Below are 17492 nucleotides of genomic sequence, written 5' to 3'. Positions count from 1 at the left end.
CCTGCCAAACGCTGCCATTATACTTCTCTACGGCCCGTCCACTGTCTGTTCTCTTTATTGTCATTGTTATTTTAAAAATCAAACATAATTATCATTTAGGTTCATTTTATTAGTTTCTAGAAGTTTCGTCAAAACGTCAGCGACTTTGTCACTGTACTCTAATACGGCTCGCCCGCTGCCTCCATTCTTTATTCTCATTGAGATTTTAAAATCAAACATGATCATCATTGGGGTTTATTTTTTTTACTTTTCAGAAGCCCAAACCTTTTAAAATTGGACCTTATAGTTTTTATAATTTATTGTCTCGTTGGATTTCATTTTTTATAATTTTTAGAAATCCCATGAAATGTTGTCAGTATACTCCTCTACGACCCGTCCGCCGTCTATTCTTTATTGTCATTGGGATTCTAAAAATCGAACATAACTATTGTTGGAATTCTTTTTTTTTACTTTCTACGGTAGCTTTGCCAATGTACTCTCGTACAACCCGCCCGCTACCTCTTCTTTTTATTGTCATTGAGATTTTAAAAATCAAATATGATTATCATTGAGGCTTTTTTTTTTACTTTCTAGAAGTCCCGCCAACCGCCTTGACCGGTTGCTTCACTACCTACCCGCCATCATTCTATTTGGTGTTTTATTAATAGTTTTTAGATGTCCCATTAACCGCCACCACTCTACTCCTTTATAGGTCTATTACTTAATTAATCACGTCATGTATTTTAGATGGTCTTTTCTTCCAATAGTCTTTATTTTTATCACCAATTTTAGATATTTATAAATTGTATTCCTAGTTGAAATCTTATTTTTCTTTTTCTAATTTCAGAGTTTATTTTATTTTTTATTTCGAATTTTAACTAATATTGTACTGTGTTCTTTTAATATTTTATTTTTTATTTTCAATTTTAGTCGTTTTAAAATTGTATTCCTACTTGAACTCTCTTTTTAATTTGTCCAATTTTGGATTTTATTTTATTTTTCATTCCGAATCTTAATTAATCTCGTATTGGGTTCTTATATGTACTCTTATTTCAATATTGCTTATATTCAATTCCGAATTTCAGTTAATTTTAAATCGTACTCCTAACTGAACTCTTCTATTATTTTTTTTCTAATTTCGATTTTTTATTTTTTGTTATTTTAAATTTTAATTAATCTCGTATTGGATTTTTATATGTACTCTTCTTCCAATATTTCTTAATTTTAATTCCGAATTTCAGTTGTTTTTAAATTGTATTCCTACTCGAAGTCCTCTTTTTTCTTTTTCTAATTTCGAAATTTATTTTATTTTTATTCCGAATTTTAATTAATCACGTATTGGGTTCCTATATGGACTCCTATTTCAATATTGCATATTTTTAATTCCGAATTTCAGCTATTTTTTTATTGTGTTTGTTATTTTTAAATTGTATTCCTACTCGAAGTCCTCTTTTTTCTTTTTCTAATTTCAAAATTTATTTTATTTTTATTTCGAATTTTAATTAATCACGTATTGGGTTCCTATATGGATTCCTCTTTCAATATTGCATATTTTTAATTCCGAATTTCAGCTTTTTTTTATTGTATTTCTATTTGGACTCTTTTTTTCTTTTTCTCCGATTAATGTGGGAATTTCTAGCCTCCACAGCGAACGTGGTGCCTCCTTTTAAGGCTGTTTTAATAATATAATAGATAGATAGATAGATGTGGAGGGATGAAGCCAGTCACCACATTACCATGTTGTAAATGTCGTTAGTCCCAATTCGTTGCGATGGTTCGGCTAGAGACGTTGACGGCTCGAAAAACGGAACAATTCATTCACTCCTGATTAATTAAATATAACAATTATAAATTTCAAAGACGGATTTATTATTAATTTTTTAAAAAACTTGTATATAAATTATTTTTTACATAAAATACATCATATAACAATTCGGAAAGTGTGCTAAACAAAAACAGGTAAGTTGCCCACCCGAGATGCTGAAAAGAACGGAGCCTGGTGTGTTTGGTAGAACCGAATGGGAACTTATTCCTCCGCACGAAAAACGAGATAGCCAATTAACGTATGATTAATTAAGTATTAGTTTAAAAATTTAACAACTTTCTATAATTTTTATTTAAAAAAACTAGCCATTTATCAGTAAAGGAAAGGTTTGCGTGAAAAATGAGAGTTAGAAGTTTGAAAAGTGTAGATAAAGAACACAATGCTACAGCGAACCATCCTATAGAAAAGGTTGGTCCACACAATCAGTTGATCAAAATGTTCTTGTTCGGTCCGTGGAATCCATGGCCACAATTGACCCAGCAGGAGATCAGAGCAGCCGGAGACGACGCCAACGCGGCACACCGTGTCTGAGCCTCTCGTGTTTTTACGTGTTTTGACCACTCTGTTTTGCTTGCGCTACGTCTCTGCCATGAAGGAACCAACTGCCCACATAGCCCGCGCCGTCCAACCTTTCCTCCTCCTCCTCCTTGTGGCCGCCGCAGCCGTCCCTACGCTGGCCCATGCCGCCATTGCCGCGGCGTCCTCACAGACCGACGCGCTGCTGGGATGGAAGTCGAGCCTCGTCGACGCGGCCGCGCTGTCCGGCTGGACGCGGGCCGCGCCGGTCTGCGCCTGGCGCGGCGTGGCCTGCGACGCCGCCGGCCGCCGCGTCACTTCGCTCCTGCTCCGGGGCGTCGGCCTCAGCGGCGGCCTCGCCGCGCTCGACTTCGCGGCGCTCCCGGTGCTCGCGGAGCTCGACCTCAACGGGAATAACCTCACCGGCGCCATCCCCGCTAGCGTCTCGCGGCTGAGCTCCCTCGCCTCGCTAGACCTCGGCAACAATGGATTCAACGACTCCATCCCGCCGCAGCTCGGCGACCTCTCCGACCTCGTCGACCTCCGCCTCTACAACAACAACCTCGTCCGCGCCATCCCCCACCAGCTAAGCCGTCTCCCCAACATTGTCCATTTTGATCTGGGAGCAAACTACCTTACCGACCAGGACTTCGCCAAGTTCTCGCCGATGCCCACTGTCACGTTCATGTCGCTCTACCTCAACTCCTTCAATGGCAGCTTCCCGGAGTTCGTCCTCAGGAGCGGCAACATCACCTACCTCGACCTGTCGCAGAATTCTCTGTTCGGGCCAATACCGCATACGCTGCCTGAGAAGCTCCCGAATCTGAGGTACCTCAACCTGTCCATCAACGCGTTCTCCGGCCCGATTCCGGCGTCGCTCGGGAAGATGACGATGCTGCAAGACCTGCGGATGGCCGGCAACAATCTCACCGGCGGAGTCCCGGAGTTCCTCGGGTCGATGCCGCAGATGAGGATTCTTGAACTCGGCGACAACCAGCTCGGCGGGGCGATCCCGCCGGTTCTTGGCCGGCTCCAGATGCTGCAGCGGCTCGACATCAGGAATTCCAGCCTTGTCTCATCTCTGCCGTCACAGCTGGGAAATCTGAAGAATATCATTTTTTTTGGAGCTATCCTTGAACCAGCTCTCCGGGGCCTTGCCGTCAGCATTCGCCGGGATGCGGGCGATGCGGGAGTTTTCCGTTTCGTCGAACCAACTCACAGGTGAGATCCCGCCGGTGTATTTCACGAGCTGGCCCGAGCTCATATCCTTCCAAGTGCAGAGCAACTCGTTGACCGGCAAGATTCCACCGGAGCTCGGCAAGGCGAGGAAACTGCAATTCCTGTACCTATTCACCAACAAGATTACCGGCTCCATCCCGGCAGAGCTCGGCGAGTTGGAGAACCTGGAACAGCTGGATTTGTCGGATAACTCGCTCACCGGAGAGATCCCCAGCTCGCTCGGCAAGCTCAAGCAGCTCATAAATTTGGCGCTATTCTTCAACAATCTCACCGGCGTAATCCCGCCGGAGATTGGCAACATGACGGCGTTGCAAAGCTTCGACGTCAACACCAACAGTCTGCACGGCGAGCTGCCAGCCACCATCACCGCCCTGAGGAACCTCCAGTACCTCGCCGTGTTCGACAACCACATGAGCGGCACCATCCCGCCGGACCTCGGCAAGGGCATAGCCTTGCAGCACGTGAGCTTCACCAACAACAGCTTCTCCGGCGAGCTGCCGCGCCACCTCTGCGACGGCTTCGCGCTGGACCACCTCACGGCGAACTACAACAACTTCACCGGCACGCTGCCGCCGTGCCTGAAGAACTGCATGGCGCTGGTCCGTGTCCGGCTGGAGGAGAACCACTTCACCGGCGACATCTCGGAGGCCTTCGGCATTCACCGCAGCTTGGAATATTTGGACATCTCCGGCAACGAGCTAACCGGTGAGCTGTCCTCTGATTGGGGACAGTGCACCAACCTCACTCTCCTGCGCATGAACGGCAATCGCATATCCGGTCGCATTCCTGAAGCATTTGGGAGCATGACAAGCTTGAAAGATCTCGGTTTGTCTGGAAACAATCTGACAGGAGGTATTCCACTTGATTTGGGTCATCTCAACCTTTGTTCAATCTCAACCTGAGCCATAACTCCTTTTCTGGGCCTATCCCGGCAAGTTTGGGCAACAATTCTAAGCTACAGAAAATAGATATGTCAGGAAACATGCTTAATGGGACGATACCAGTTGTTCTTGGCAAGCTTGGTGCTCTGACATTTCTTGATTTGAGCAAGAACAGGTTGTCAGGGAAGATACCAAGGGAACTTGGTAATCTGGTTCAGCTGCAGACCCTACTTGATTTGAGCAGCAATTTTTTATCGGGATGGATCCCCCAGGCAGCCTTCTGCAAACTGCTCTCTCTTCAGATTCTGATCCTGTCGAACAACCAGCTGACTGGGAAACTGTCCGACTGCTTGTGGTACTTGCAAAATCTGCAGTTCTTGGACCTCTCCAACAATGCATTCTCAGGTGAAATCCCTGCAGCAAAGGCAAGCTACAGTTGTTCCCTTACATCGGTTCATCTTTCCAGCAATGACTTCACTGGAGTTTTTCCATCAGCGTTAGAGGGATGCAAGAAGTTGGTCAACATAGATATTGGGAATAACAGTTTTTTTGGTGATATTCCTATTTGGATTGGGAAAGGCCTTCCATCCTTAAAGATTCTTAGCCTTAAATCAAACAAGTTCAGTGGTGAAATTCCTTCAGAGTTGTCGTATCTTTCTCAACTTCAACTGCTAGACATGACCAACAATGGTTTGACAGGATTGATTCCCAGATCTTTTGGTAACCTTACTTCCATGAAGAACCCAAAACTTATATCTAGTGTGGAATTATTACAATGGTCTAGTAATTATGATAGAATCAATACGATATGGAAGGGGCAGGAGCAAATTTTTGAAATAAACACTTTCGCAATAGAGATTCAATTACTGACAGGTATCAGTTTGTCAGGTAACTCATTATCACAATGCATCCCTGATGAATTAATGAACCTCCAAGGCCTTCAATTTCTGAACTTGTCAAGAAACTATCTGTCATGCAGCATACCTGGAAACATTGGTAGTTTGAAAAATCTTGAGTCTCTTGACCTATCGTCAAATGAACTTTCAGGAGCCATTCCTCCAAGCCTTGCTGGTATATCTACCCTTAGCATTCTGAATGTCTCGAATAATCATCTATCAGGCAAGATACCCACCGGGAATCAACTTCAAACCCTCACTGACCCATCAATCTACAGCAACAATTCTGGGCTATGTGGCCTTCCGTTGAACAATTCATGCACAAATTATTCTCTTGCATCAGACGAGAGATATTGTAGAACATGTGAGGACCAGTATCTATCGTACTGTGTGATGGCTGGAGTGGTTTTTGGGTTTTGGCTATGGTTTGGAATGTTATTTTCAATTGGGACCTTAAGGTATGCCGTTTTATGCTTTGTTGATGGCATTCAATGTAAGGTTATGCAGAAGGTGTCCTGTATTAATCAATTTCTTTCAAGAGGGAATACTGCCCAATATCTGTAGCTGTGTTTCCTTAACCTCCTGATGATGAAGTATGTGCTTCCTTTGTATTATGAGTAAGAAAAATGTAATTGAAAGGGACCTGAAGAAACAGAGAGCAGCTAGTTTAATGACAGGTATTGATTTATAAAGCATTTCACTTTACATTGAAACCCCAAAATAGCTGGCATACCTTCAGGGCCTCTGGTTTTAAAACTTGTCAAGGAATAATCTATCACGTAGTGTTCCAGAAAGAATTGGCGATTTGTATATCTTGGAGTCCCTTGACTTAATCATGCAATGAGCTTTCAGGTGGCTTCTCTTTGAGAACAGCCTGCCATGGACCTACATTGGATGAGAGAAATGAAGACCATCAGGAACTTGATAAGTTCTTATTTTACTCTCTGATTTTTGGCATTGTTTTTGGATTTTGGCTTTGGTTTGGAGCTCTACTTCTACTTAAGCCATTGAGAGTTTTTGTTTTTCTTGTTGTTGACCACATAGAAAGAAGTAATGCCAATTGCAAAAGATAGTACGTACTAACTACTCTTCAGATGCAAATCAGCAACAAGTGATATATCTATGTTGCTTTTCCTTGACAGACAGAATTATATATCAATGTCACGATTTTCATTTCTCTTCTCTGTCTTACATTTACAAGTTTATTAGTTTAGCCTATGAGGGGAAAAAAATGATATTACACAGCGATAGTAGCAAGTAGCAACGAGGAATACAAATTTGAAGGACAGATCTTTTGTGATTGACAGTCTTCAGAATAATTTCACTACATGTATGATGTATGACCAGTTCAAGTAATATTACTATCCTGGCGTTAATCTAACAATGCGTCTTAACCCCCTCAAAAATAAAATAAAATAAACAATGCGTCTTAACTGTGAAATTCCAACCGTTCCCTTCCCGGGTGGGTGGGCGGGCGGGAGTCGCTCCAGCGAGCAATGGCGATCTTGCCAGTAAAAAAGAGAGGGTAAAGGAGATTTATCGCGGGTAGAAGACGATGGTCACCTCAATTTCGGACCAAGGAACCCGGGTGCGGGCGAATTCTCGGGATTTGGTGGAGCCGGTGAAAGCTAGGGTATTCGCCGCGTTTGCGCCCGGGCGACGGCGGTGAAGGGAGGAGGCGAAGTGTTGTGCGGCTCTTGGGCGGAGGTAGAGGGGGGCGGAGGCGGCCGTCTCTTTTGCTGTTGGCTGCGGGTTGATCGGTGATTCGGTGAGAGAGATTGAGGTGGATGCGGCAGAGCTCCTCGCTCCTCGGCTTGGCTTGCTGTTGCTGCCGCTGCGAAGCTTTGGACACAAGCTGCTGCTCACGGTCCAGACTGAGCTGGCTGGGCCACAAGCGAGGAAGATAAAGGAAGAAGGAAAAAGTCCACTTCGACTCCCTTAAAATGTCGGCCGAATCTAATTCGTGACCTTCAACCGTAAAACTAAGTATAATGACTCCTAAACTATTGAAACCAGTGCGACTCCCTAAGCGGTTTTGGAGGGCGGTTTTGCTGATGTGGCGCTGACGTGGCGCTGTTGACCTAGTGTTCGTCTCAAGTGGCGCTTGCGTGGCATTCAAATTAAAAAAATATGTGGGACCCATCTGTTATTCACACACTAAAATATATTGTGGGACCCACTGATACATGGGGCCCACATGTCATCCTCCCTCTCTCTATCTCTTCCCTTCACCGGTCTGCAGGGGCGGGAGCCGGACAAGCAGCGACAGCAGCAAGCAACACTAGGGCGGCAGCTGCGCTGGTCGAGGGAGTAATCTAGTCAAATACTTTCTACATCCATCTCAGCTTCTATAGGACCAGCTTTCATTGAAGTTGGAGTTTAGAGTTGAGAATTGAAGTTTGGAGCCCTACCAAACGGGACCATGCTCTCCTCGTCCTCGCGCCTCGTCTGCAGGCCAGTAGGGAATTTGGGTCGCCTCGGTTCTGGCCTAGATTGGGCAGAAAGGAAAAGAAAGATAAAGGAAGGGGGAGCGAAAAAAGTCTATTTTGGCTATCTATTCTATTGACCCAATTTGATTCGCTCAACCATCAAATCGGTTATATCACCTCTACCAAGTAATAAAATCGTGCAAAACAACTCCCTCAACTACTTTAAAGGTGATTCTGGCTGACGGTGGCTTCCACATGGCAGCCCGGTCATCGTAAAAATTGAAAAATAGATACAGGCCCAAATAAAATAGATACGAGCCCAAATGTAAGTGACTACCTCTCATCCCCTCTCTCTCTTTCTCCCATACCGTGCAGCCGCACTCGCCAAAAACCTACCGCTCGCCGAATATTCGCACTAGATGTGGCCTTCTATCGCGTCCTTCCGCCTGTTCATCCTCGATCACCACTCCCTCCCACTACCGGTCCTTGAGACACCGGGCAGTTTCTGTTCTAGTGTGCAGTGGCTCAAGCATCTCATCGATTGCACATCCGCATAGGCACAGAATCCCTCCTCACATGGGTCTTCGAGGAGGAGAAGGGGGTGGCCGTGTGAGGGAGTGGTGGGAGTAGGCATCGTTGGTTCGACCTACTTCTTATGGGCCACGATCATGGTACCCATGAATGGGGCTATACCTAAGATGGGTACCTTCTTTGTCGCTGCTCTGCGCCTCCTCCTCGTCGGAATCTACCTTTGGTAACCTTGGCGTTCTCCATCACCTCTCCTCCCTAAGTCGGTGTAACACCCTAAAAATTCAACGAATAAACTGTGGACCATAGTTGACGACTGTCGAAAACTTCTATTAAATTGCATCATACCGATGGTACACCTCTCATTTATTGTAGTTATTATTGGTGCCAACCAAATTAATTCATGGAGTCCTCAAAACCAAATCAAACTATATAAAATAATTAAAGGAATTAAGTTTTGATTTGATTAATAAAATTAAATAGATATAAGGGAGAAGTGTAAACTTATAAAATAAATATGGTAGAACCAAAGCATCTAGAATAAAGTTCATGAAAGATATTCCTAATTACTTAATTAAATCAACTTTGAAATTACCATTTTTACCCTCCTATTTTTTTCCTTTTTCCTTTCCCCGTTTCTTTTAGGCAAAATTTGCTACAGGACAATCAAAAATCGTGTAATTGGCTGAGAGACACCGAAAAACGTGACACTGCCGATGGACACTACAAAAGTTGTGTAATTAGCTATAGGACACCAAAGGAATTATTTTATAATTTCCGGGCTAAAAGAGGGGAGAGAAATTTCGAATTGACGGGAATGCCCCCTCTACTCCTTCCTCATGGCCGCCATCAAGCGCTCCCAGGCCACCTTCCACTTCTACCACTAGGCCACCACCGCCCAGACTCCCGCCGCCGTCAAGGTCATCAGCCACGTCTTTGCCGAGGCCGGATTCCATAGCGGGGACATCAAGCTCACCATCCTCCGCCCAGCTCCATCCATGCCGCTCCTTGGCCGCCTCCCCACGCGCACCCGCCCACAGCCTCGCCGACGAGTATGCCACCATCTCCTTGGCGTCCTTCACCGCCACCTCCGCCGCCATGTCACCGCCGCCGCCGTCCTTCCTCGCTGTCTGAAAGCCCTGCACGGCGCCGCCGACGTTCAGTATGTTGGCGAGGCCGATGGGCGCGAGGCCGATCCGCCGCTCCGACAAGAGCTCGTAGGTGAACGGGTCGAGGGTGAGCTCGAAGGACTCGTCGCGGCGGAGCAGCTGAAGCTTCTGTGCCTCCACGAAGTAGACGGTGAAGCGGTCGACGCCGTCGCCGTTGCCGCAACACCGCTTCCGTCCTCCACGAAGTAGGCGGTGAAGCAGTCGACGCCATCGCCTTTGCTGCCGCCGCCATGCCTCCACTCGGACTTGTGCCGGTATAGCTCGTTAATTCATCTTCTCTCTCCTTCACATTTGTTTCTAGGTAGCTTACAGTCTGCTATTGTACTTGCTCTAAGCGATGATAAATTAGTAATATTCAGTTATCCACCAAATGAGCAATTAATTCCTACATGACTACTGATATACAAACACAGTCCATCTCCTTGGTATTCACTATTACATAAAAGCACTTATGTGCCGCTTGGAAACCGATCATAGGTACCGGATATCCCAACCGGCACTCAGCAAGTGGCACAGATGACTTTAGTTTGGCCATTTGTTGCATTAATTTTGACAAACCCATCTAGTAGTCACATGCATGCAAAGAGATTAATTATTACCTCCATATCAAAGTATGGCTGTGTTTAGTTCAGCGCAAAGTTTGGATTTTGGTTGAAATTGAAGATGATGTGACTGAAAAGTTGTGTGTGTATGACAGGTTGATGTGATGGAAAAGGACTGAAGTTTAGATCCAAACTTTGGATCTAAACACAGCCTACATGTCACTCTTAAGTATGATTTATCCCATCACATTTCATTTAAATTTCTCTTTATTCTACCCCCAACTACCACTCCGCTCCTAACCATGTACTTCCTCCGTCCCACTCACTAAGGCGCGCACATATTTTAAATTTTAACTCTTTAAATTTTTTATCAGCAAATACTTTATTATAAATTAAATTTTATTTGATGAAAATTATATTATTGGATTGTCATCTATATTTACTTTTATATGATTATGATTTTGTTGTTACCACATCAGCAAAGTATAGTTAGTGCTAATAGCTAGTGCAAACAATAGATATCTACTATCTTCTATTGCTACATAGTTCCCATCAACCATGAACAAATGCATGCGGTAGAATGAGGTGACCCCACCCAGCTTCTTGCGTTGCCATAGCGTGCAGCCAACAGCACTTAAATGCTTTGCCTTGGATAGAGTGAGCAGCTAGCGACTAATTAGGGCAGTTCCAACCCATAGTGTCCATAAGCAATGTATATGGTGCCATGTCAATAAGACATCACAATAGAAACTACACTCTACAACCCATGATTTCTTAAAGTGGGCCATTAATAAATACATCATCATCTATCTTCTCTACCAATCATATTTATTCTTCATCTATTACGAAGACACTATTCTCTCCCAATGCAAAACTTGATAGTGTCTAGTGCATAGGTTCTCGTGTTGAAGCTGTATCTAGCATGAGACCCAATTTCTTCCTCTCTTCACTCTCTCTCTCTTAATTAATATAGTGCCACATAAGCTAAAAGTCCTACATAGCAATGTAATTAATGCCATAGACATCATCCTAGATGGAGGATTAGGACTGTCCTTAGTCGCCCGCTTAATCTCTCTCACCACCTTTTTCACCTCCAGCTAAGCATCAACGCTGACATGGTCATCCTATCGCCAGCATCTACCGTCTTATTGTACCTGCTCTTAGTACATGTGTGACAGCTCAGGCATGTCTCCCGTTCTGCTGGACACGCATGCCTCAGCTGAAGAAAAAAATTGATATAATTGGAGCTTTTCCTGCTATCATACCACGCATGCAGTTATGAGCTCGCTAATCCGAGTACAACTCGCAGCATATTCTACACATGCAATATATCTATCTATTATCTATTATATTATTATTAAAGGAATAGAAAAAGGAGCTTCCACGTTCACTCTCATGGCCTAGAAATTCTCACATTAATCGGAGAAAAAGAAAAAGCAGAGTCCATATAGAAATACTATCTATTATATTATTAAAGGAATAGAAAAAGGAGCTTCCACGTTCGCTCTCATGGCCTAGAAATTCTCACATTAATCGGAGAAAAAGAAAAAGCAGAGTCCATATAGAAATACAATTTAGAAAATAGCTGAAATTCGAAATTTAAAAAATAAGGAATATTAGAACATGATAGAGTCCATATAGGAATTTAAAACTAACTAAAATTTGGAATAAACATAATAAAATTAAAAGTAGAGTTTAGAGTCCGTACAAAAAATACAATTTACAAATAACTAAAATTCAAAATTAAGAAAAACATGGGAAGAAGAGTTTAAAGTCAATATAGGAATACAATTTAAAAGTAACTGAAAAAGGAGCTTCCACGTTCGCTCTCATGGCCTAGAAATTCTCACATTAATCGGAGAAAAAGAAAAGGCAGAGTCCATATAGATATACAATTTAGAAAATAGCTGAAATTCGAAATTTAAAAAATAAGGAATATTAGAACATGATAGAGTCCATATAGGAATTTAAAACTAACTAAAATTTGGAATAAACATAATAAAATTAAAAGTAGAGTTTAGAGTCCGTATAAAAATACAATTTACAAATAACTAAAATTCAAAATTAAGAAAAATATGAGAAGAAGAGTTTAAAGTCAATATAGGAATACAATTTAAAACTAACTGAAAAAGGAGCTTCCACGTTCGCTCTCATGGCCTAGAAATTCTCACATTAATCGGAGAAAAAGAAAAGGCAGAGTCCATATAGAAATACAATTTAGAAAATAGCTGAAATTCGAAATTAAAAAAATAAGTAATATTTGAACATAATAGAGTCCATATAGGAATTTAAAACTAACTAAAATTTGAAATAAACATAATAAAATTAAAAATAGAGTTTAGAGTCCGTATAAAAATACAATTTACAAATAACTAAAATTCAAAATTAAGAAAAACATGGGAAGAAGAGTTTAAAGTCAATATAGGAATACAATTTAAAAGTAACTCAAATTCGAAATTAAAAATTAAAGAATATTGAAAGATGAGTTTAGAGTCCACATATAAATACAATTAGAAATAATAAAAATTCAGAAATAAAAATAAATAATATTGGAAGAAGAGCATAGAGTCTATGTAGAAATACAATTTAAAAAAAAAGACGAGTCTATAGAGTTTATATAGAAATATATATAATTTACAAATAACTAAAATTTGATATTAAAAATAATTAATAACTAACACGTATATAAAATACAATATGAATATTACACATTAGTAGTTTTGTAAAGTTATTGTAAAATTTAAAATTATGTTGTCATTTTAATATACTTGAATAATATAATGAGAAAACATATATGCTATTATATAAAAGAAAATATAATGATACTAGCCGCGCAACCTGCGCGGGCCACCATGCTAGTTTATAAGTATAACAACAAAAATAATAGTCCTTGCACCCACATGATGGTGACTACTTAGATTAAGCAAAGTCTTCTTAAAACAAAGAATGAGTAGTGATAAACCAAATAAATCGATCAATAAGACATAAATGACCAAGTTGGCTGTTAATTAAACAAACATCATCACGTACGTACTCCCCGTGAACTCGTAGTAGGTATACCGGACGGAACATGAGTCAGCCATTCTATTAGATCTGTCCTCGGAAGATGGAATCCATGCAAAAAAATATTCACCGACCTGCACAGCCGGAGACGATCAGCTCGATATATCGATCGTGTCTTCCTCCGTGTTCTGCTCGCCTACGCCTCAGCTGCCATGAACGAACCGACTGCCCGCATGGCCGGCGTCGTCCACCGTTTCCTCCTCTTCGTGGCGGCCGCCGCCATGCCAGCATCAACCAATGCCGCAGCGTCGTCGCAGACCGACGCGCTGCTGGCATGGAAGGCCAGCCTGACCGACGTGGCCGCGCTGTCCGCCTGGACGCGCGCCGCGCCGGTCTGCGGCTGGCGTGGCGTGGCCTGCGACGCCGCCGGCCGCGTCGCGAGGCTGCGGCTCCCGAGCTTGGGCCTCCGCGGCGGCCTCGATGCGCTCGACTTCGCGGCGCTCCCGGCGCTCACCGAGCTCGACCTCAACGGGAATAACTTCACCGGCGCCATCCCGGCCAGCATCTCGCGGTTGGTATCCCTCGCGTCGCTTGACCTCGGCAACAACGGGTTCGTCGGCTCCATCCCGTCGCAGATCGGCGACCTCTCCGGCCTCGTCGATCTCCGCCTCTACAACAACAGCCTCACCAGCGCCATCCCGTACCAGCTAAGCCGTCTCCCCAGGGTTATCCACTTAGACCTAGGAAACAACTGGCTGACCAACCCAGATTATCGCAAGTTCTCGCCGATGCCCACCGTCAAGTTCCTCTCGCTCTACGACAACCTTCTCAACGGTAGCTTCCCGGAGTTCGTCCTCAAGAGCGGCAACATCACCTACCTTGACCTGTCGCTGAACAATTTCTCCGGGTCAATACCGGACTTGCTGCCAGAGAAGCTCCCGAATCTGAGGCACCTCAACTTGTCCTCCAATGCGTTCTCCGGCCGAATTCCGGCGTCGCTCGGGAGGTTGACCGAGCTCCAGCATCTGCGAATTGAGAACAACAATCTCACCGGTGGCATCCCCAAGTTCCTCGGGTCGATGGGGCAGTTGAGGCTTCTTGATCTTAGCTACAACCCGCTCGGCGGTCCCATCCCGCCGGTTCTTGGCAACCTCCACATGCTGGAGGAGCTCCAAATATGGAGGGCCGGGCTTGTTTCAACTCTGCCGTTGCAGCTGGCCGATCTTAAGAATCTCGCTGTCCTAGACCTTACCCATAACAAGCTCTCCGGTAACTTGCCGCCGGCATTCGCCCAGATGCAGGCAATGAGGGTGTTCGGAATCTCAGACATCAATCTCACGGGTGATATCCCACCGGCTTTGTTCACAAGCTGGCCCGAGCTCGAATCCTTCCTAGTGCACAGCAACATGTTCACCGGCAAGATCCCACCAGAGCTTGGTAAGGCAAGGAAACTGAATACGTTGCTCATGCGTGACAATAGATTATCAGGCAGCATTCCTCCGGCATTGGGGAGTTTGACAAGCTTGGAATATCTTGATCTGTCAGCGAATAATCTGACAGGAGGCATTCCATATGAGTTGGGTCATCTCAGCAATTTGCAATTCCTCAATCTTAGCCATAACTCCATTTCGGGGCCAATTATGGGAAATTTGGGAAACAATTTCAAGCTGCAGGGAGTTGGTAGCAACTCTGGCTCAGCATTCTGCAGGCTGCTCTCCCTCAATTATCTGGACCTGTCAAACAACAAGCTCACTGGTAAGCTGCCCGACTGCTGGTGGAACCTGCAGAATCTGCAGTTCATGGACCTCTCCCACAACGACTTCTCAGGTGAAATCTCTGCACTCGAGACAAGCTACAATTGTTCTCTTCATTCTGTATATCTTGCTGGCAACTGTTTCACTGGAGTTTTTCCATCAGCTTTAGAGGGATGTAAGACACTGGTCTCCTTAGATATTCAAAATAACAAGTTCTTCGGTAATATTCCTCCTTGGATTGGGAAAGGCTTTCCTTCAATGATGATTCTTATCCTTAAATCAAACAACTTCACTGGTGAAATTCCTTCAGAGTTGTCGCAGCTTTCTCAACTTCAACTACTAGACATGAGCAACAATGGTTTGACAGGATTGATTCCCAGATCTTTTAGTAACCTTACTTCCATGAAGAATACAAAACTTATATCTAGACAGGATTTATTCCAATGGCTTCGTACCAAGAACAGAATCGATACAATCTGGAAGGGGCAGGAGCGAATTTTCGAAATAAATTATTTTGAAATAAATATTCAATTACTGACGAGTATCGATCTGTCAGGTAACTCATTATCACAATGCATCCCTGATGAGTTAACGAACCTCCATGGCCTTCAATCTCTGAACTTGTCAAGAAACCATCTGTCATGCAACATACCTAAAAGCATTGGTAGTTTGAAAAATCTCGAGTCCCTTGACCTATCGTCAAATGAACTTTCAGGAGCTATTCCTCCAAGCCTTGCCGGTATATCTACCCTTAGCATTCTAAATCTCTCGAATAATAATCTATCGGGCAAGATACCCTTTGGGAATCAACTTCAAACCCTTACTGACCCATCGATATACAGCGAAAATGCTAGGCTATGTGGCTTTCCTCTGAACATTTCGTGCACAAATTCTTCACTTGCATCGGACGAGAGATATTGTAGAACATGCGAGAAGCAATATCTATCCTACTTTGTGATGGCTGGAGTGGTTTCCGGGCTTTGTCTGTGGTTTGGAATGTTCTTTTCCATTGAGACCTTAAGGTATGCCATTATCTGCTTTGTTGATGCCATACAGTGTAAGGTTATGCAGAATGTGTCCTATATTAATCAATTTCTTTCTAGAGGAAATACTGCTTAGTATCTGTGCAGCTGTGTTTCCGTAATGTACTACCTTATGACGATGAAATATATTTAGCTTTTCCATTGTTCTATAATTGGCATGTTTCCTTTGTATATTAAGACTAAGAGGAATGTGATATGCTACTTTATCTTATTCAAAATCTTGTGGCTCTATTTTGGAAATACTCTATCCGGCAGTATTCCAGAAAAGATAGGCAGTTTGAAACTCTCGAGGTGTTATTCCTCCGGGCATCTCAAATTGGATCCATCAGTCTATAGCACACAATCTGCTCCTTTGTGGCTTCCCTCCATGCACCTACACTGGATGAAAAAACTGAAGACCATAAAGAAATCTATATGCCATTACTTTATTCTGTAATATTATTGGCCTTTTTTTCTGTGTGTTTTGGCTTTAGTTTGGAGCTCTGGTTTTACTTAAGCCACTGAGTTTTCGTTTTTCACTTGACCAGATAGAAAGAAATTGTGCATAAGCAGTACACATTAATGCAGTCTTCAGTTGCAAATCAGCAACCAAAGAATCATACAGCTTTCAGTTTATATTGGCCATTTTTGAAATAGTTAACTCCCATTCAAAAATTATGTTAGATGCATTTTTATGGCATGCATGTGTTCACCTGAATGAGCAGCTGTGTTCTAGCTACTCTAGTGTACTATACTCATTCCTACTACTATTCTTGTTGTGGTTGTCCGATGTCTGTAGCCAGCAACCTCGCCAATTCGAATTGAACTTTTCATGCATCATGTTTTCTGGAATACGCAAAAAAATGTGCATTTTTTATTAAAACTTTGAAAAAAGCGAAGTATTACAAGATTATAATTCTGAAGTGCTATACTCGGGGAAAAAAAGAAAAATACACTACGTCATATGTCTCACACCACCACCACACCTTAAGAAAACATCAAAAATTTGATAATTTGACACTTTTTTCGTTGCCCAATTATTTTAATTGACATTTGTGAGGATGACATGTGGGACCATCTGAGTGAATGTAAGTGGGCCAGGATGTCAAATAATCGAAAACCATTGAAAAGAGTGTTAAATTATCAAATCTCTCAAGAAAACACAGCCCCTGTGCATCTCCATGCACCCAAGGAGAGGCCCCGTCGTCGCCACCATTGGCTAGCCGAGCGGCCGTTCGCGAGGAGAGGCAAGGGCCGCCACCGTCACCTGCGTAGGCTTCCACCGTCGTCGTCCGTGCTGACCTCCTCAACACCAGCCGTTGTGGCATCCCACCGTTGCTAGCCATCATGGCCTTCCACGCAGGCACCCGCGTGGGACTCCCGCCGTTGATGCTCCACCGTGCCAGCAACTCCAACCAGATCTGGTTCAGAGGCAGCGGATCCACCTGAGGGAAGACTGGATCCGGCCGCGGCAGCATTGAATCTGTAGCTAGCCTATACGCTGCACCATCTTCCCATCGATCCATGCGCCAAGCCACCTTCGTCACGCTGAAGGCGAGGCATCGCCAGGGTTCGGCCCCGCTGCCGCCATCCCGGCTGGCCGCACGGTTCTCTAACAGCGGCGAGGAGAGGGAGAGGGGAGAGCGGCGGCGGCGGGTGGTAGGGTTCGCCACCTAGGCGTGGACGACACGGAGGGTGCTGCTCGGATT

At 43.9% G+C, this 17492-nt stretch overlaps 1 protein-coding gene, 1 long non-coding RNA gene and 1 pseudogene across 2 annotated transcripts; 2 read left to right on the top strand and 1 right to left on the bottom strand.

Annotated features, from left to right (window-relative positions):
- The first annotated feature begins 2347 nt into the window (after positions 1-2347).
- Positions 2348-6779, top strand: LOC127752841 (LRR receptor-like serine/threonine-protein kinase GSO1; annotated as a pseudogene).
- Positions 5834-7189, bottom strand: LOC127752842 (uncharacterized). The gene is made up of 3 exons (XR_008012433.1): positions 6900-7189; positions 6070-6221; positions 5834-5979 (listed from the first exon to the last, which is right to left on the bottom strand). It is a non-coding gene; the product is annotated as an uncharacterized LOC127752842 (long non-coding RNA).
- A 6116-nt stretch (positions 7190-13305) lies between these two features.
- LOC127753055 (probable inactive leucine-rich repeat receptor kinase XIAO) lies at positions 13306-15915 on the top strand. Its single transcript, XM_052278513.1, has one exon. It carries the CDS (start codon positions 13796-13798, stop codon positions 15878-15880), a length of 2085 nt encoding a protein of 694 aa, XP_052134473.1. The 5' UTR covers positions 13306-13795; the 3' UTR covers positions 15881-15915.
- Positions 15916-17492: the final 1577 nt, after the last annotated feature.

Source organism: Oryza glaberrima, chromosome 10, assembly GCF_000147395.1.
Source record: "Oryza glaberrima chromosome 10, OglaRS2, whole genome shotgun sequence".
NCBI lineage: Eukaryota > Viridiplantae > Streptophyta > Magnoliopsida > Poales > Poaceae > Oryza > Oryza glaberrima.
The sequence above is the reverse complement of the archived record's forward strand: the minus strand, read 5'-3'. Positions and strand labels throughout refer to the sequence as shown.

Excerpts from the sequence above, each read along its gene's own strand:
- LOC127753055 (XM_052278513.1), top strand. The coding sequence starts at position 13,796 with ATGCCCACCGTCAAGTTCCTCTCGCTCTACGACAACCTTCTCAACGGT.